Source organism: Agelaius phoeniceus, chromosome 1 (assembly GCF_051311805.1).
Source record: "Agelaius phoeniceus isolate bAgePho1 chromosome 1, bAgePho1.hap1, whole genome shotgun sequence".
Lineage (NCBI taxonomy): Eukaryota > Metazoa > Chordata > Aves > Passeriformes > Icteridae > Agelaius > Agelaius phoeniceus.
In genome coordinates this window covers 64,850,335-64,871,688 of record NC_135265.1, presented here as the reverse complement: position 1 = coordinate 64,871,688, position 21,354 = coordinate 64,850,335, and the positions used below count along the sequence as shown (strand labels likewise).

Sequence of the window (21,354 nt, the reverse complement as noted above, 5' to 3'; positions counted from 1 at the left end):
AAAACAACTTTCCTATTTGGGAGATCAGTGCACAGGGATTAAGTCACTTGTAACAGACAAACCTGGCTTATGGACTGTAGGCTCTCCTGTGTGTGCAGCAGTGCTGCTCCAGCTGCAAGAATAACTCCATCTTTCCTATGTACTCCTTCCTCTTGTATTACAATACCAGCTGAGTCTCTTCCCACCCAGTTTCTGGTAGGCCTTAAGAGCACCAAAGCCCTCCTTTAAAACCAGACATTCCCTCTTATTTCCAAACCTCTAACCCAGAGTGCCTTCATTTAGTCCAACATTCTGTACTTCAGTGTCCTAAATGAGTTTCACTGACTTTCATGCCTTATTTGAAGCTATGGAGTTATCCCTTTCCCACTCCAAACATACACTCTTCCACCACAAGTCTAAATCTTCTTCTTATCCTTACCTTAACATTTCAAGAGCTCTTAGGGTGCTTTTAAAAACCAGCAAACTTGTTCCAAATATGGTCTAGTTAAACCTGACTGTCGCCTTACACAGGTGTTTATATAAACTCTTTTATTCCAACAGATTTTCCAGAGTGCTTGTAAGACTGAAATCAATGCAATTTCAGATGCAGAATTTCATTTTTTCATGTATTAAAGGAGATTGAGCAGTCATTCAGTACAGAAATGAAACAACATCATTTTAGTAATATAAAGAGAGTCACTATAAAAAAATCAGGTCACAGTATCACAGGATGAAAACAAAGTTAATTTATCAAATGCTAAAAATTGTCAGTATTGCTGTGGAGAACAAACAGACAGAAGGTACAGTTGTTTATCAGAGTTCATTTCACAGTCCAAAAGGGGAATCTTGCCCATTACACACAACATCTCACCACCTCTGGGAAGCACAATCCTGGCCAGCATTGTGGCAAAGATGGCAAAGTGCCCTGTCAAAGTGGAGGAACCAAAAAATAATCTCCAAAATTAAAGGGAATTCAGAACATAAGACAGTTTGAGGACAGAAAGGGAAAAAGAAAAAAAAAAAGAGAAATAAAAGAACAATGCAGTAGATGTTTCATAAGTTGTTTAGATATAAACATGTTATCTGTGGTTCTTGTAAAGTTTGTGAGAGCTGTGACTTCAATTTCCAAGGTAGGTTATCATAGACTGTAATCTGCGGGATTTCAGCCAGCTTATATTTACCCAGTGCAAAGCTCTTAAAAATTAATCAAAAGAAACTGTTCTTCAAAATTTGAGGCACCAAGAGCTGTTTAATTGCTGCATAGTGATTTCTGTCTCTTACAGGAGTAGCATTTTCACGATATCAAACAAGTGTTCAGTAGAGAGATAAATACAGCACATGGAGTTAATATAATCATGTACGTTCAGACAGGAAAGGTTAGCTCAGGATTCTTATGCCTTACCTATAGATATACACAATTCCCACCTTCCCCCAAAATAAATATATAATAAAATAACCTTTTATTTCAAACTAAGTTAATATACAGTTAGTATAACCAGGCTGGAAGAATTCCATTTACCCTAAAGAAGCAATCCCTAACTGTGGACATATTACAGTTAATTACTTAGTAACTTGGTCTGAAGCTGTAAAGGATAATTTACTCGTGGCTTAGCTATAAAACACTACCAAAATAGTATCTGTAACCCAGAGTGTATTTCAGAAGGTTGGGAATGCAATTAGTGACGTATATGCTTTGTCCAAGAACACAGAAATGTAGCCAGGATCATGATGACTGGACAAATCACCTGTTTCTGCAGGCAACCTGCCTTGGTCAGTTGTGTGAGAAGGGAGTGGGAAGGTTATTTATTTACATCTGGTATTGGATGGGCTGGTCAGTGAACCTAAGGATTTTCAAGTCTATTAAATTGAAATTGCCCTGATCAACAGCTTTTCCTGAATGAAGGGGCAGAGAAAAACAAGCAATACAGCTGTGAGTATTAACTGACTCTGCCTACCATAGGAGCTAACAAGCACAGTTATTCAGATATTTGCACCTGAGATTCTAATGGTTCTAGAAAACATCACTTAAAAAAAAAAAACTAGTAAGCATAATACAATGTATAATCATTAGCTCTGAAGGGATTTTTGAAACACTTCCTTGCAAACTGGTCTGCAGGCACAACAATCTTCTGATTTTTTTATATATACACAAGTCTTTATCTGTCAGTTAACAACTCAGTCACTTTTCTGACAACACTGGATCGTCTTATGCCTTGCAGAATTTTTTCCTTTTTTTTTTTGTTTATTTAGTAGTCCAGAAAAACAGACGTTGTAGCACTACTCTCATAAGGCTACCAACTTCTGGAATGTCTGCTGTCCTTTTAGATGGCAGGGCCGTGAATCCATTTTAACTCCTTTTCTCAACTTACCTTGGCTGTTTTAAAGCCCATACTTGTCCACTGGGTGGTAGCAAAGTGCACCGATTCGGAAACACTATAGCCGCAACATACTTTGGACACAAAGGATCCAGGAAAACAGACAACAAACTGCCCGCTCTGCTGTACAGTACGGTGCACCCTGATCCCCTCCTTACACAAGACCTCTGGGGAGATCTGAAAAGACAGAGAGAAAAAAAAAAGATAAAATAAATCAATGGGAACTTCCTTCCTGGCTGTGTGCTGCCATGCTACAGCTCATGGAGCAAAGCTGTGCTCTGGGAACAGCTCTGCTCCAGCTGCTTTCCCTCTCCCATCCCACATGTGCCGAACCTCAGTGTCTGCAGTGACAATTGCAGAAATGCCTCTCTCTCCTAAAACCAACAGCTTAAACTCCCCCATGCCCAAGGACAGAACACTGTCTGCTCCTACAGAGAGCAATGCAGATCATTCAGCTTTCCATCTGATCTTTTCCCACTTGGCATTAAATCCATTGCGCACTAATGCACTTCTGTGAGATGTTAACATGGGTAACCAAGACAGGGTTTTTTGTTACGGGCTCCCCAATTTGTACTTAAATGCACTAAAAATAAATTGTTATCCAAAAGATAAACAAAAGAAGCAAAAATACTTAAGTATTAGATTTCTCCTATCCATGCTGGCATCATAAAATATCAGTCATGGCAGATGAATTGATTAAATCCTACTCCCTTTGTGAGGCTAAATACATTACAGACAGTACTAAAAACTTACATGTTTGTTTTTATATTAATACATTATTACAGCCTTGTTGGAAAAATACCACGTAGGTAAACACTGCAAACAGAAAGGAGCCCCCTCTGCATTGCTGCAGTGTAAGATAAAACCAAAATAAATCCCCAACCAACCAGCCTCCTGATTAGCCTAGGGTTCTCAAATGGGAACACCTCTCCCAATGTTAACCTACCATTACATTACTTTCAAGCATTTCCAGCCCTGGAGTGCCATTGGCTTGCAGCAGGGTATGTACCACATCATCAAGTTTGTTCTCCTCCGCAGCAGGAATGCAATACCTGTTGTTTTGTCAGAGGAAAAGAGAAAGATTTACTGTGGAGTAAATAACAGTCCACAGCTACACAGTAACAGACAATTCAGACCAGCACATTGATTAGAAGAAAGAAATTCAATGCAGGGTTTCACATACAGTTCTTTTGGTAAAACACTGAGGATTGAAGGGAAGTTGTCTATTCAGACTCAGTCTGATTGTATTCAGCAAGTATCAGAAGACACAAAATCCCCAAACCAGAAATGTGAAAACTCAGTCCTCTGTAGAGTAAGAGGAGAGAAACCAGCAACAGACTGATGGTCATTTTAATAGCACCAAAACAGCTAATTATGGACAAAAGTTTGCATCTTGTGAGCACCAATATATGTTGTTATCTTTACCATAAAAGACTGTATTTATTATCAACCAAAGGATCTTCACATTTAGTAACATTTTCTGTTTGTAAGAGTCAAGAAATCACAACTTCCCTCTACTGTTAGTGCATTAAGTTGCCTAAGACCTTCTTGCCTTGCTTACTGAACAAATCCCATATCCCTCCTCTCCCTTCCAACACAAGACCTGACTAAGAACAGCCAAAGTGGCAGGAAAGGTTTCAAACTCTGCGGGGAATCTGCCAAGTTGCACATCCTCCTCTGCTTAGAAGCCAAGGAAGCAGCTGTCCTCTTGTGCTCACTGCCAGCACTGCTCCCTCAGCAGAATGACAAGAAGTAACACAGGAGTCTCAAGTCTTAGAGCCACACATCCAGAGATCTGCTGTTTTCCTGGATGCAGGGAGGCAATATGGTGACAACTGGTCACTGCTCTTGCCTGCAGCCTATCTGAGAGGGGATGCTCAGGCAAGTCAAAAGCATCTCCAGCCTTACCATGAGTTACCCTTTCTCTTTAGGCAATGAAACCTCAACCTGGAGTCCATTTGCCCCCACACCAGTAACACACACACACACACACAGAGTCGTTTTTCCAAACTTGGAACAAGAGAATGAGGCTGGAATGATTTTTTCCTGCCATTCATCTGATCTCTCCAGAAACTTCATGAAGGGTTCTCCTGGCCTTACACACCTTGTCAGGGTACTTGCCCATAACATGCACTAACTCCATGTGCATCACACAGGGTTATCCTGACTGAAGAGTCTCTAGAAGGCTGCACTTCCTATGATCGGAACACCTCCTCACGGTTCACTCTACTGATGATGACTTTGATTTGTGTTGATCCTCAAGCCAAGAGGCAGAAGACATGACATTATCTGCTGTGGCTAACTGCAGCCACAGTAAGAGTTTATTGAGCTGGTTGCCCAGCTGTACAAAGACCAATTCCTACAGGTATATTGACAATGGTCAGGGCCTTGCTAAGAACTTCCAGGGTTATAGAGAGGTGAAGTAGAAGAATTTCATCTTGGAACAAGTAAGGATTAAGTCCAAACAGCAATTTTAAATGTAAGCTGTGTCTCAAATACTTTGTTGCTAACAATGACAGCTTCAGTACAGCTCCCCAAATGTGGTGTATCACTCTAGTTACGGGGATGAAAATATTTTAAATTTGAACCCAGATCATGGCAGAACCCACTCTTCTCTTTTAGAGTCACAAAATATGGCTGGAACAGGCAGAATATTCAAGCACACAGTCCCTCACAAGACAGCACAGGAAAATGCTTGGGAAGGTTGTGTGAAGAGGAGGGGCAGCACAGAAGTGCATGGAACTGAATACCTGGGGCACAGAGGGGAATGAGATCCTTTGCAACTGGTGTATGCTGCAATTGCACTCATCTGCAATTCCTGATGTACCTATAAAAATGGGAAGTGAGCAGCCAGTGTAGACTTCTGAATGTCTTGGCAGAACAAGATTTCCCTCTCTCTTTTAATGGGCATTGAGGATCCCTCCAGAATAAAAAGGTTAGGTCACTGACCTCCGCCCTGCATGCAAATTGAGTTCTCCCCTGTTTAATCTCCAAACCTGAGAAATTAGAGAGTGAGCTGAGCAATCTGCAGGTAAGCAAAGTGGTTTGAGTAGCACAGGGATCTGTCCTTGGAGAAGAAGATTTCTGGGTGGCAGAGGGACTTGGGAAGACAGAGGAGATGTTTGGAGCCCAGTGGCCACTTTGTTGTCCCCAAAGCAGTGACTGAAGGCAAGGCTGTCAGGGCTGCTCCGTGCCAGACCTGCAGATATTAAATTCATCTTCTCCTAACACAGTTGGGTGCTTTATTGCACTATTAAAAGTTGTAATGAGCTAATGAATACTAGCCTGACACTTCAGGCTGGCAGCCTTGCTGAAGAATAGCTTCAACAGACAAAGGAGTTTCACTTCCTTCTTATGAGCTATTCCTGCCTACTATGCCTGTTTCATCAAGACTATCATCACAAAGATGCCTTAAGCTATGTACTCATCTGTATAAGTCCATCAAGATAAAGCAGATGGCTTTTTATTCTTGAATCTTCTTGGATTCAAAAAACAGAACAGTAGTCCTTCCTAAAATTTGAGGAAACAGGCTTGCATGCAAGCCTGTTCAATCCCAAGAGTCACATGTTTTGACACACAGCATGAAGAGTGGCCTCAGAACTTAATTAGGGGATTCTTGAACAGCTTCTGTTTGGAATTTACTGTCATTTAAGCCTAGTTTAATGTTTTAGAGGAACAGACTCACCTAAGGTTGAGGACAATGTAGTTTGCTCAGTGATCTGTCCTGACAGTATACTATTATAAAAGATTACAGATTCCTGATTCACAGAACAGGGAGAAGAGCCATGGAATGCCCATGACAGAAAGTGACAAACTCCCAGGTCTGCAGCATAATCCAGCAGTTACACCTTCACCCCTTGAAAGGATCACATACAGACCATCTCTTCAACTTAACACATCTAGAGACAGAGGGGAGATCCTGCTTTCATGGTTTTCTCCAGATTTCAAATCCTTTTCGTTGGGCCATGTGCTTTTCCAGTGACAGCTGGATCAGCACCCCTGACATCAGCAGCATCTGAGAAATGTATGAGAACACACTTTGGATGTGCATAAAGAGCAGTCCATGATGCCACTGCCACCATGGGGACACCAAGACACCAGAATAGACCATGGAATACCAAGTGAAACTTTTCTTCCAGGAAGGGGTTTTCATCTCCTAAGTTTGTACCACATTTTCCCATTAAAACTGGAAACCCCAACAACACACACACACACACACACACACAGGACCCCTAGGTGAGACTCCCTCATGCAAAAGTACTACACAAGTTGCTACTAATGCCAGTCACCTTAGGGAATGTGAAGAAAAGCCACAGGAATACCTACCAAATGCAATCAGCACCAGTGTGTAAGTAGTCAATGTATGGAAGGTGATTTTGGTCTCGAGACCAGCATGAGGTAGAAAAGACCATGCCAATATTTAGCCAAGGAATTGTCACTCCTAAAATAAAGAGATTGAAAAATGAGTTTTGAGTAACTTCAGTTTGTTCAGTAAAAGACAGTTTGAGAGGGCATTTAAATCAAAAATCTTATTCTCCCTGTTAGCTGACCCTTGAAGTTATAAATCTTCCTATCAGAGTGAATAATTTACAGGGAGTAATTAAACAAATCCAGCATTTTCCACTAAGAAAATATCTAGCAGCCAACTGCAGTGCCCTTGAACATGTTTGTCTTCTAATAGCTGTATAAAACTTTTATTCTTAGGAGAATTCATAAATACCCATAATTAAAGCTCACTGCCATTGATCAGAGGAGGTTGCTTCATGTTAAGCATTTCAACAGGTACCTTCTGTTTCTGGTTTTGTTTGTTCTGGTTTGTTCAGGCTCAACACCTGATCTCAACAGGAAATTCCACTGTTTTTCCAATGTTTCTTATCAGTAAACTGCAATGGTGTATAGGCAGCTGGAGAATTTGTGTCAATTCATTCAGAATTGTGTGTGCTGCTTTTCCCAGTGCTACAGACTACATTTTCCGAGTGTGGAAGTAGCACAGCTCTGTCCTGACATACAAGAACACTGACAGCCTGGCAAGAACAGCAAGGGATACTGAAGGCACAACTGGTTCCTCCCAGGAACAAGGTCTCAACTGTTCATTAATCCTTTATCTGCATGGCTGCCTTCACCCCTTTAAATAGCACCACCTACATACAACTGTGTATCTGCTCACTCAGCTGGGGAAGAGGGGGGCAGGAAGAGGGAGAGGCATTTGGTGCCCACAGCAGAGGACACTGACACCAGCAGAGAAGGGACTTGCTTACCAGGCACAGCACCAAGATGTCGCAGGATGGATCCTGTATTATTAGGAAGGACTGTGAGGTTCCACCCATGCCTGTTTGAGGGGTGACACAGAGGGAGACAGTCAGTGCACATTCCCAATGCCAGCACTTCCAGTGCCAAGCTGCCCTGCTGGGCTCTGCTCAGGAGTGAGTCAATAAAGAGGATGGATTTGGGGATCTTACCTTGAAAATGGTTCAGATTTTCCCACAGGAAAACCACTCCCGTGGGTGTTGGTATCTACTTTTCCACAATGCACTGCTACATGGCAATCTTTCTGTTCCACTATCCGCCAGTATTCTTGCTGTGGTAAGAGAAAGCAGTAATGCATTTTAAATTTGCTGAACAAGGTATCTCTCATTAAAATATAAACCCCAGAAATTTACAAGGCTTTCATGACCTCACTGTAATTCAACATAAACTATGGCTTAAAAATAAGTATATAAATAACTGGAAGTCACAATAAGGCAGGCAAAATTTAGATCCCCTTGGTTTCTGTATTTCAGCACATGTCAGATTAAGAATTCTTTCTCTTCCTCAGCTCATCAATACCTTTATTTAAAATGTTCAAAAATTTTTAAAAAGGAAGAATCAGCACCATGTCTATTTGGCCATTTTTTAAAAATTCTAAACTAGACAGCCTTAAACTGATTAGAGAAATGCTTGAAAATCAACTATCCTGAATCCCCATACTCAGTGCCCTGAAACAAAAACCTTTACCACCCCTTGCGCTGGCCTCACCTCTACTTCAGCTACTGTAGGCTCCTTTGTGAAGCACATGTTCATGATGTTTCTTGCTGTTCGGTAGAAGGTTGTTAAAGAAACAGACCTACCCTGTGGAAAAATAAAATAAAATTAAAAGTGAAAATGAAAAAACAAGCCTACTTTCCCCCATGCCCTCACTCTTTTCCTTACAGGCTTGATCCCAGATGACAACAGAGGGAAAGAGGATGAAGTCTCCAGAAGAGGTATGGGTCTAAAGCTCACTTTGTTGCTGAGATAAAATACCTCAGAGGATACAGAAATTCAATCACATGAACTTCCCAAACCCACCATGTAAAAAGGCCAACTGAATGTTCCCAGAAGGAACACTGCTTTGTCCAGCACAACACTTGGTGTTTGATAAATACAGAGGATGGACATGGCCCAGCTCCCCATGACAGGTTGCAATGAACCCAGCATGCAGCCAGTCAAAATTCACTTTATCCAGTAATGTACAGCAATTTACATTATCCAGGGACTATGTGGCCATGCTCTTTATGTACAAGGAGCAGGTGCAAAAAGACTTAGAAAATTCACGGAAATGCTCAGCATCAAACGTTGTATGTGGTGGAAGAGCGTCAAAAAAGCAGAGTTTGCCAGGATTACTGTAATCACTTGCTTTCAAAAACTAGTTATGCTCAATTCAATAAAAGCAGTCCAAATGCCAAGGAACCAAGACCTGTTATTATAAAGTTAGAAAAAGGAAAACACAGTAAAATTGCTGAATAAGTGATTGCATTCCTGGCACTGCTGCAGGAGCTGTACAAGAAGAGGCTCTGACTTGGTTTTCTGCTTGAGCTAGCCCAAAGTTTCCAGGCACCTGCTTTCCTGCACACCTACACCACCAAAAGCTCTGGCAAGCATCGTCCGATGGCTTTGGAGGCAAGAGCACGAGAACCCACTTGCTCCTTTTTCAGCCCTGACATCATGGTGTGCCCAGACAGGAACACCTCTGTTGCCTCCTCTGCTCCAGGGCAGAAGGAGGACGCTGGCAGGCACCACACTTGGGCTGAGGGCACTGCTGCAGGCAGACACCAGCAGCACTCTGCAAACAGGGAGTGCAAAATGTCTGTGCCCCCTCACCAGATCCACTGCTCCTTCCCATTGTGCCCCCTGACTGCTCATCTGAGCAACCACAGGCTTAAAAACTCTGCATAAATGAGTTTTATTATTTGGACTGTTACCTTTCTAGTTTTTCAATTATGAAACAGATCTGCCAAACCACTTCAGCCTTTTCTTGTGTTTAATTTATTTAATAACTATGTCCAAGAGTAAACTAGAAAGAATATAAAAGCAGCTTTCCCCCACAGGCCAAGTCTATCACTCTGCTCATATGGTTGTAACGTTGTCACTTTTTAAATTGAATGCTGCATAATTAGCTTTAGCAAAAAAAAAGTTTGTGAAATGCCCAGGGCCTGGGGCACTCTGCTTCCCATAAACTTCAGAGCTGGATTCTCTGTGATCCAATAAGCAATTTCCTTCATCTTTTAATGCCCTTGTGAATGGTTTATTGTGGCAGCCTTTTACAACAAAACCTCTCATAAAGCGCAGGGCCTGCACCAAGGCACCGCCGCCACCGGCAGCAAACCAGCACTGCAGCAGCTGCCTCCTCTCAGGGCCCTGCCTCTTCCTCTCATCTTATGCAGAAAAACAAAATTAAGGCCTTATCTTCCAAGATTAGCCATGTCTTTCCATTTCTCAGATAGACAAGAAAGAAAATAGAAGTACAAAGCGAGCAAGAAAAAAGTAAGTGGAAAAGTGGAACATTTTAACCCTTTAAAATTGCATATACCCATTTCTTCCTCTGCCAAGAATTTGGTATCTTTTTAGTCTCCTAAAAACTGTAAAACAAATTAAATGGCTGAGGTTTGTTTTTTTCTTAAATCTGAGGAATCTTGTAACATTTTCTGATGACAACACAGAAAATAGTTTAAAATGTTTTAACGGAGCATTCTAACCAGAACACAAAATGAATTGCAGGGGAGCAAAATAACCTTTTAAACACCCTGAAAAGTATCTCAGCAGTTCAACAACTGTCCTAGGAGCTTCAAGGTACAAAGTAAAGTCTCTGTTTCTATGACAAGAAGAGAGGAAGGTTTAAGAAAAGAAATTCCTATTTCCTCCCCTGATTCTTCTCAGGTCTGATGCAGGGGCCATGAGAGCCAACCCAGGGGGAGCATCACCATTACCACCAACCCTGGAGGGAAGGCAGAGAGAAGGACACTGCAAAGCTATGAATGTTAAATACATTAAAGCAAACATAAATATGAGCTGAAACTAGAGATTTCACAATAGCCACAGGTGGGAAGGAGGGTCTCCTGTTAAGTGGAGTATGAAAATGCCAAGTGTCTGGGTGAAGAGAGCTCAGCACAGGATTTCCAGGACTGTTTATGGGAGGGCTGGCAAAACTTGCATTGTGATTTCTTCTGTGTGTCCCTCTAATGAGTCTGCTAATATGCCTTCAGTTTGCTCTGTATGGAAATAACTGCTGCTTTCAGTCAGCGCCAGTAAAGATTTTAAAAATATTTTCAGAGCTAAAACTGGGGAAAGAAATGTGAAAATCTTGCATCAGATGCTGCTTCGATGTCAGCAGTTTACTTCACACACTTAGAAATGACAACATTTTAATCGTCAGGTAGAAAAACCACTTATTTGGGAGTAAAGCAAGCAAGCACAGCAGGCTGCAGCACACATTTAAAAGCACAGCAGGCCTCACAGCCTGGGAAGGAGAGACACTGAAAATAATTTGGGAGTCCTGGCAGAAAGTCAGCCTAACACAAAGGAGATTGACTCTAACCTTGACATGTGATATGGTGGTAACTGCTCCTGGAAGACTGGATGTCTCTTGCTAAAAACAGCTCAAGCATGTGCTGACTGCAGAAATTACTGTGAGAAATCCTAAATGTATGGCCTCTTCATAGTCTGAAGAATAGACTTTATGGCCTAAACTGGACTAAAGCCATATGATTCTGATGTGCTCCCTCTAGCCCTCAAGATATTGACCTGGGCATTTTTCGCATACATGGGGGTTTGTTGTGGGTTTGGGTTTTCATGTTTTATGTGTGTTTTTCATTTTTTATTTGAATTAGCAATGTGCTTTAAAAAGGAACCATTACAATCCCATCATATGTGGAAACTGTAACATGAGAGCAGGTTCTGTTAATGAAATTCAAATTTTCTCAGGAAGATGTTATTAGGTAAAGAACACTCCCCCATCCACACACTCAGGATTACAAGGCTTATTCCATTAAATGCCACCAAGCACTCTCTGCTTACAACTGATGCCAGTACCACATTCCCTCAGTCTTTTAAAGCCTAGTGATGAACTACAGCAATTTTACATCTTGTGGGCTACCCTGGTGCATCAAGCTTAATGCATAATTTCTGTGTCTTGAGGCTTGCTCTAAATGACATAACCAGTATTAATGCATCAGTCCTCCTACAGGGCTTTACCCTGAGTGCTGTGGAAATGAAGCTTCACTCCCCTCTCTGCACTCAGGCTGACCAGGTGTCTCACAGGGTGCTTCACAGCAGGGATCTCTCCAGAAATCCACCAGAGATTTGCTTCCCCCTGCCTTCCTCTCAGTCCATCACCTGTGAGAGCAGCTCCCAGTCTCTGCACTACAGAGAACGTGGGATGGGATCAAAACAGACACTTCCCAGTGTCTGGGAAGCTGCTGGTACCACAGAGGACAACCCAAGGCATTCTCTGAGTGGCTCCATGTGCTGCAGCTGCTCTAGTGGGTGGGAAGAGCCCCCACCCATGGGCTCAGTGATGCTCCTCTTTAACAGCCTCCATGCTCGGGACAGAAGTATTTCTACCTGCTATTGTCAGACTCAGGCTCTGATGCTGCCCCTACGGCCAGCGCTTTTTTTGGTCACCAAGCAGAAATTCTGGGAGCTCTCTGCCTTTTGGGGTAAAGGCCTGATCTTCATCAAACTCAGACTAGTTATACCAGCTACACTTGCTTTTTTTTTTTACTTCCTAAATCTCACAAATCCCAAACTTGCATTTTGAGTGACTTCGTATCTACTGAACTTTGAATGGGACTTGCACAGGAAAAGAAAAAAAAAGGCACTCCCCCACTAAGTTTGAGGTTGTTCATGCAGCAGTCAGGGTAAGGTTTATCAAGTTTTTCATTTAACCATCATTAAGCACAGGATATTAAGCACAGAAATGCCACTTCACTATTCACAAAGTCATTAGATAAGCTTCTCTCCAAGGGCAGCATAGCAAAGAGATTGCTTTTCCAAGGTGGGATTGAGGCCAGAGTCCCCAGTAAAAAGAATTTTTGGGCTGACAAATCATAACAGGCTGCAAAAAGAAAACTGAAGCAGGCGTTTAAAGCCCAAGTCCTGAGCTCATGCAGTCCCTAAATAGCTCAACAATAAGTCATTTTGGGCTATCTGGCTTCATTTCCTGGTGATGGAAGTGAGATTGGAAGGGGAAGAACAGCATATTATTTACTGGGCACGGACACTCAATGCTATATTTCTCTCAGAGTGCAGCTACACCATTCAACTCAACTCAAAATTGCACTGTGAGCTGCAGCGCCAAGTCCTGCTCCAGAGCAGGAGACTGCCAAATAAAATACAGTGGAAGAGTCAGCATTCCTTTGTAAATGGTATGTGGAGGACTGAGCAGCCATGTGACTGTTAGTGCTGAGCAAAGTCTGGCATCGTGGATGAAAATATTGTTTGCATTTCAATTTGCCCTTTCTAAATGTAGTAGTATTTCCAGTAATGTTCGTTCTGATGTGCAGCACTACTTCACTCAACAAGAGATTTGCAAGAAGCAGGAATGAGAAAGCAGAACATTACTTTAAATGTCACTAGAAAATGAAAATAAAATCTGTGTCTGCAAGGATAATTGGGCAGAGGTATTCAGGGAGCCTCTCACAAGGAGATGAAGGGGGGCAGAGCCCAGTGCATCTTGTTATGACAGTAATGCCTCCCAGCTTTTCCAGACATCCTGCAAGAACCAGGCACATCAGGATAAAGCCACCAGACTGCGTGGCCATGAGAACCATGATACCTGCTGCCTCAGGAATGCCACTGCAACCCATCACAGCTCCCCTCAGGCAGCTGGGTGTGCACCCAGACACCACCCACACAACAGCATCACCAGCTCTACAGAACAGCTAGGGCAGAGCCAGCCTCATTACCTTGTATATACACTTGTGTAAGTCGCTAAGAACTCCCTCCTCCTCCTCCTCCTCGTCCTCCTTCGTGGTCTCCTTTTCCTGAGCAAAGAGCCGCCGCCTGCCTGTCTTCAGCGGGACATCGACCTCTTTTAACTTGTTGCGGAAGCCATTTTTGTGAACCACGCCATTGATGAGTCCATTTTTGGGCTCAAACCGGGGCAAGGAATGGAACTTGTAGGCATTCTCTGAATGTCCCTCCAAAGGTCCTTTCCTCTTCTCCAGGATTTCCTTTTCCAGCAAGACCTCCTTCTCCAGTTTCTTGTGCTCCTCAGGGGAGAGGGAGTCATAGGAGAGCAAGTACTGGCAGTAGGCTTCTTGAAGCTTGGCCAGCCTGTCCTGTGCAGTTTTGGGGATGCGCAGCATGTCTGCCAGCTTGTTCCATTTCTTGAGGTCAGTCACTTGCTGCATCCCCCCCATCTCGTTGATCAGCTGGACGAAGCAGGCCAGGTCGAGCTCGCAGCCTCCTGGGGTGCACACGTGCCAGGCAGCAGAGGAAGGGAAAGGGAAAACACAGGAGTAGATTAGGATTAGGATTAGATTAGCTGTGGGCAGTTCATGCCAAATGTGCTACCAGGCTGGGCGCATGGGGGACATGACAGCTCCAGGCACCTGGGCACCAGAGCAGAATTGTCCCTCTCTTGTATGCCTCCTGCTAAAGAGAGGCACATACCACTGTTTTGCCAGCTTAATTCATTCACAGGCTGTATTCTGCTACTTGCAGCAGCCTTCCCTACGGTTCTGTTTGCTCTCCTCCTTGAGTTTCATGCCCTTCTTTTCTCAGAGCACCCCAAGCTCTCCTCAACATGCATCTGTGCCCTGGTCATTACCCAGTGGCTGGGCAGATGAGGGTTGCCCATCTCTGTAAAAGCCCACACACCCACACCCATTATACCAGGAATAAACAAAACCAGTGTCAAGCTGGGGTACTGGCTATCAGAAAGACAAATACCTATCCTTTCTGGAGGTGAAATAACAATTATCTAATATCTGCACAACACCTTGAATGAAGCTAGTATTTAAAAGGAGCACATTATTAATTTCACTACAGGTAATAAAATCCATATAAAAAACAAAGGGAGGCAAGGGGTTGTTTGGGGTTTGAGCCTGCAACTGCATAAAAAGTTCCAGACACATTATTCTTCCAGTCTGAGGCCATCCATATTTTATACTCCATTCTGGTTTTGTATGTTTTAAGATGACTAGCACATTTCACACTCCAGTCAAAAAAAAAAAAAAATTACGCAAACTGCAGCATAAAAAGCAGCCAAATGGATGAGGAACAATAAAAGAAACATCATAAATACTCTGAAAGCACAGAAGTAAATCATCAGTGGAAAGAGTGAAGAAACAGCCCGAAGACCACCTACAATTCAACAGGGTGCTGTTCAAGGGAAAAAGAGAATTAATACAAAACCAGCATCAACATCTCTGCCGCCACACTGTCTCCCCTTTGCCTTTGAGAAAAGTAAAGAATCATCATGCCATAGCCATTTCAGAGCACTCAGATATGCTACTGCAACAGAGAAGGGCAAGAAGCAACATTATTGTAAATATTTACAGTAGGATGCACAGTTACATTATCTTAAATCATCTTGCCATATTGCTTTTTTCAAACTACCCTGTGCTGTATTTATACTGCCCACACAGCACAAGGCAAAGGTGTCTGGCTGCAGACAAAACCAAGCATAGGGCTTTGAGTAGAATCTAAGGGTGGAGGCAGGACCACGAGGTAGCAAATTTATCCTATTTAGTACATTTGGGAATAGGGTGGTGGAGGTTTTAAAAAGGTCTTGAAGCTGAGAAAAAGTAAATACCATGGGGAGAAAAACAAAATGAGTTTGGAAAGTTTTCTTTCTTTCCTCTTTAATCCTCCATACATAACATAATAGAAACATAACTTTCAAGATGGCTTCTGTTACTTTTTTGGTCAGTGGTTTCTACATGCAAGCCACAAATAAGCTGAGGGTGGAACTCAAGAGATGGCTTTCCACGGCAACAGATTCAGCAATCTACATAAAGTTGGGTAACATACTCCAAACTTGGAAAGAACTGTGGCTCAAATTTACCATTATATGTTTTCTCCAGCACACACTCAATTTAAGGTCCTAGTTTCAGCACTGTTGAAAATTCAATTTTCTCCTGCATCATAGAATGATCACTCATAATCACTCTGCAATATTAGAGCTCGAGTAGCACTTCATTCAACCAGAGCCTACAGCTAAGGTTTGCAAAATGCTCTCAATTATAATTCCATTTCACACAGTCATAACTTTTGGAAGCATTTATATCTCAGACTGATGTTTTCCAGGATCGACCTAAGCTTGCTGCTTAAACTTTCCTTGAAAGACTTAAAAAAAACAAAACAACCCAACAACAACAAAAAAAGGAGTTCTTTAAAAGCACCTATAGCAAAATGACTTAAATAGGAGATCTAGCACATTATGCAGTAGCAGTGTTTAACTTTTTTTTTTAATTGCCTTAATTTTCCTCTAAGTTAGGAATACTTTTAAATTGCTTAGTGAGCAAGCTCATTTTAAAAAAGAAAATTTTAAATCTTCAGGTATGCATTTAATACCAAAAGCTGGCACTACACAAGCCATTGGCAAAAGTCCCACTTACTTCAGTGGAAATGTGATTTGGCCTGGAGAGAAGGGCTATGTATGCATGTCTACTTAAATAAGTGTGCATTTATCACCACAGATTATTTTATATGTTTTCTGACAGAACCAACAGATTTTTCCTCTTTGTGCACTGATGATCTCCAGCTTCTTTTCTCCATTTTGTTTTTGATTTTAAACACAGGATAGGTAGGAAATTAACCACAGAAAGGATACATAGGATGCAAATTTGTAAGAGACCACTGTTTGCTCTGGTTATATGGCACCCAGCAGAATAGAAACCTTGACTATTCATTAGGCTCTTAGGTGCTTAAATAATACAAATAATTAACAGTAATGCCATCTTAATGCCGAGTTAAGGTATTTCATTAAAAAGTTAACATTGTTCCAGGAGCGTTAATCGAGCTGTCTTGCACATTTCCTTCTCTCTCTTGCCAATGTAAATGTAATTCATTATTCTTTTCCATTAGCATACAACCATTGCATACATTAGGCATACAAAATGTTCATTTATTGCTGCTTGAGTGATTTTAATTTTCAGATTTCCTTGAACGTTTTTGCATGGCTATTGCAATATAGTGCTAAGCTATCATTGCTCCTTCTTGAAATTTTGTTATTTCTCTGCTGTGCCCTGCATCAGTTTACCATAAAGTCTGCAATCATTTTGTGTGCTTTTATGCATTTTCCCTCACTTACCATATGTGATATAAAACAAAGTTTAAGAAGGAGGAGGCGGGGGAAGGAAGTGTTGTGAATTGTTTAAACAGAAAAGCGTCTCCTTTAATCCAACCAGCCCCGAAAGCTGCCTCGGGTCGGATAATGCCTCTAAGGCAAAAATCTAGCCTTGAGTTGCAACATGCAGGCTGGGGGAGCTTGTGACTCAAAACACCTCAAAAACAAAGGGAAGAACTTAGAAAAAATAAAAACACAGGTTTCTTACTATGTGGTGTCTGCAAAGGCAGTAGAGATGGAGGTAGCTCATCCAATAGTTCATTTGTATGCTGCTGTTGTCATGTTTTTACAAACTATTGTCACATTTTTGTCACGTGTCATATCTGACAGCAGACCATAAACCAAGAATTCTGTTAAATAAGTGATTCTCACTCAGGCATTAGCCCTGGCAGACACCTGCTGGGAGAAATAATGAAACCTCCATTTTGCAATCAACTACATTTTACTGCCTATTCTTGACACTTAATGGTTGTTAAATGTCAGCAGGTCACTGGGAATTTGTGATTTTAAGTGTCTGAGTACCCAAACACAAGTCAGTTCCGAGATATTTTCTTTCCCCTTTGGTTAAATGTTTTTAAAGGAAGAGGCGGGGAGAAAAATGCATTAAAGCCTGGCAGCATTGCAACCTGTTAGGAAAACATCTTTGGAAAGGTCCAAAAGATATTCTGAAACAACCTTCAAAACAAGGCTATCAATATACATAGTCATACAACCACATAAATAAACAGCAGGGAAAGAAGAAGATTCTGAAATCTGCAGACCAAGGTCCCACGGAGCGATTTCTTTTTCCTCTGGGTCAAGCAGGGAGGAAAATGGCGATATAAAGTCACCCTGGAAGCTCTCTGACAACCTACCTGCATCCTGCCTGGTCAATGGAAAAAGAGAGAGATTCAGAGCTCTGCAGTGTTACCTGATCAGGGGTATGGTTAAGCATAAAGGCAAACAGAGCATAAAGTCTATACAGACACTCAGAAGCAGTGGCAAAAGGCCAAGGAATCACAGCCCTTACCTATGAGTGGGAGTTCATCCATGGTAATGCCCTGAGATTTGAGGTGCTTCTTGATACAGGCCAGCCGCTGCACGTTGGGTCCCCAGCGCCTGCCTAGCTTGTGTATGTGCTGAATCTGTGTCACAAACCGCATTTCATCGTTTAGCTTGCACTCAGGTCTCCAGTCTGGAGGAGGAATCACCCTGCACATCCCATACTTCTCTACCTGAGCTCGGACTGACTCAATGTATATCAGTGGGTCATGAAATTCCTTGGTGGAGGGCCTAAGGATGGGAATCTCCCCCAGCATCCCCCACCCAGACTTACTACTGCCCTTTTCGTGCTTTCCCATTGAGTCTTGTGGCTTGTGCAAGGACTCCGCTTGAGAGGTAGAACGATTTTCACAGGAGGCATTTTCAGTTTTGCCATGTGCTTGTTTCCCTGGCGTACTCTTTCCAGCAGTGGCTCTTTTCGGCCTATTCCTTTCCAAACTCTTCTCTGGCACTTCCTTTCTAAGGTGTCCATTGAGCAAAGGCTTTTCTACTGCTGCCTTTTTGCTGGCAGCTTCTGCCAAGTTGACGGCCCCTTTCATTCTCTTGGTGGGCGACTGTATTTTGTCCATGTGATTCGTCTCTTCCAGCCTCCTCTTCGAGTTGCGCAGCCCCTCCCTTAACTGTCTCCCCACCTCCTTAGTGCATGTCTTTTGGTTCAACTTGCCATTGACTTTTACACCATTAACAGCGGTATTGTTAGACTTGGATGCTCCAAGGGATAGCACCTGTTTGCGGGTTTTTGCATTGCTACTTTCTATTTTCCCTGAGATTGTGTGGTTGACAGGTGAACTGGGTTTGTGGTGATTTAGTTTGGTTTCCTTGACCAGTTCTTTCTTGGCTTTGGTGTATGTGACAGTTCCCTTTGTCACTGTTGCAGTGTACTTCACAGTTTTGGACGGTGAAGGTCTGACTTCTCTCATCTTTTTGGCACTGGCTGCATTTGCACTCGGAGATGACATTCGAGTGACCCCGTTGACTTTAGAAACCTGAATTGCCAGAAGTGTTGTAGGAGGAGCAGAAGGAAGGAAACACAAAATAGAAAAGTAAGTTAATAATGTGACCACTCAGCCTCAGTTTCCCATTTGCTGGACAACCATAGTCTGCAGTCCTGACTTCTGGCCCCATCATGCACATAATGGTTTGCACACAGGTAAGAGAGGGGACTAGGCATTTATAATAATGCCTATTATAATATTATAATATATAATTTAAAAAAAAAGTTTGGTTGTTTGTTTTTTTTTTTTTTTTAAATTTACCAGAAATGCCCCAGTCTTGCTTTCACAGGATACAAACTCTCTGACATTAGGAAGGGTGAGGTCCCTTGCTTGCACTACCCCTGTCCTGGTCTACCAGAAAGCTGTTACGGGATTACAAAACACAGACAGTCCAATTTACAAACTAGTACCTTCATAACCTCTTTTTCTGGCCCTCAAGACACTCTCTCTCTCTCCCACCAAACTTCCTTTACATGCACACACATTTCACTACTTCTTAGCAGACAAAATAGGCAGAATATATTATCTACTCTAACTGACATCTACACATTTGCAAAAAACACATCAAGATTTAAATCAATTTACCTTCTATCCATGCATTCATATAAAAAGATATGTGGAACACATTATGCACCCAACAGATCAGCATGGCCATGAAGGATCCAGTCTGTCATACATATTAAATCGTGGACAGCATGTTGTTGCTGAAGTTGATAATTTGAAATAAAAGAAAATGTATACAGTAGTCCAATGTATTTTTTTTTTAAGTTTGGTATCTGGGCAATGTTACTGACACATATTCTATTAGATCATATTGTGTCAATGGAGCTTAGAAATGCTGAACTCTGCTGCTTTCTGTTAGACATTTAAATTGAGTTATGAGACTAGAATTTGTACTTTAACTACAAGATGTGTTAAAGACCAAAAGCAATCCCCATCTACAAAGTGAATTGAGACAGCTCAGCACTGCCAAAGCTAAACCCTGATACTAAAAAAATGAAGTTCAAGTTCAAAACTCAAACCAATTTCAGCATTTACACAACTTTAAACACTGACTCCTCTCCTCCTTAAATGACTGTGAGCACAGAAAAACACATCCAAAAGTCAGAAACATTGATAAAAGTGCTCAAAGTGAAAGCATACAGTACAATCACCCCTTATCAGCACTCAGGTGAGTAAAACCACTTCCTGCAGAGTTGTAATACTTTCTCCTGTAGGACTTTGAAATCCTTGCCAAATCAGCAAGCATGGCAGCTTCTCTCAAATAAAGGCGAGAACTGCAGTCACTTATATAATAATGATAACATCTAATAGGGATCAAATAGAGGCTGAAAATACTGTGCTATGGTCTTGCAAGCAGTGACTTGTGGAAGGGGAACTGGAACCTGAAGATTCTGCATACACACACATACATGTGTGTGTTTGTGAGTATGTTCATGCACATTTCCTCCTCTGTACTCTAGAAACTGGAGCAGGAGTAATGATCTTCTAAAAGCCATCCATATTCTTGTCCTTCCTGTGCTTGAGAGGCAGAAACACTTAAGGAAAATCCAGTTAACTGATGACATGAGGTTTTACCTTGAGCTTTTCAAAGATGTATGAGGTATCATCTGGAAAGCAAACACTTGCAAACAGAAATGCATTTACCCATTTCCCTTCAAATTTAAGCAGTACTCTGTATTTGAAATGCAGGCCCAGATTGAACTCTTACAGCACTTCTTCATACTGCAGAACAGACATGGGTAGAGAGCTGCTGAGACACTCTCTTGCCTGCAGCAGTAACAAGAAATGTTGAACATCCCTGGATTTATAAATAGCTAGGAACAATGATTAAAGATTTTACCTAGACTAATAAACAGGAATTGATTGAGAACTGGAAGGTAATCTGGGTGACAGTGACCATGAAATGGGTTTTCATTTCTAAGATGTGACAACAGTAGAGAAAGGACAACAGACTTTGAAAAAAATGAAAAAAAGGAACAAAAAGCCCCCAGAAGCAAAACAAAAGAAAAGAAAAATTCACCTGAAAAAATCCAAACCAAAGCAATTTCCACTTAGAGGAAAGGTAAAAAGCACAGGCCATTATGGCTGTTCACAAAGTTCTCTAATGACTGGAAAATTAGAAAATGATCACAGTAGAAAGTTGTAACACAATTATGGGACTAAGGGCAACTATATAGAAAAAGAAAAAGCATATATTAAAATCAGAAAGGCCAAGGAGCTAAAGGAACTTCAGTTAGCAAGAAACTAAACCAGAAAAAAATATATAAATGCCTTAAAAATACAAGATAACAAACAATGGAAGAGATAAAGCACCACACAAGGGAGGAAAACAAATAGCCTGACTAAAGTGTTCCTGCTTCTTTTGCATTAA

At 41.8% G+C, this 21,354-nt stretch overlaps 1 protein-coding gene across 2 annotated transcripts in view; it reads right to left on the bottom strand.

The window, feature by feature from the left end:
• JARID2 (jumonji and AT-rich interaction domain containing 2) overlaps window positions 1-21,354 on the bottom strand; it is a 211,250-nt gene that overhangs the window by 8,797 nt on the left and 181,099 nt on the right. For both annotated transcript variants that reach the window (XM_077180422.1, XM_054645196.2), the window contains exons 7-14: window positions 17,954-18,971; window positions 13,556-14,058; window positions 8,370-8,462; window positions 7,814-7,932; window positions 7,613-7,683; window positions 6,681-6,795; window positions 3,301-3,406; window positions 2,349-2,531 (exon numbers count right to left, since the gene is read on the bottom strand). In XM_077180422.1, coding sequence (XP_077036537.1) covers window positions 2,349-2,531; window positions 3,301-3,406; window positions 6,681-6,795; window positions 7,613-7,683; window positions 7,814-7,932; window positions 8,370-8,462; window positions 13,556-14,058; window positions 17,954-18,971 — 2,208 coding nt within the window. The remainder of the gene's footprint in view (window positions 1-2,348; window positions 2,532-3,300; window positions 3,407-6,680; window positions 6,796-7,612; window positions 7,684-7,813; window positions 7,933-8,369; window positions 8,463-13,555; window positions 14,059-17,953; window positions 18,972-21,354) is intronic.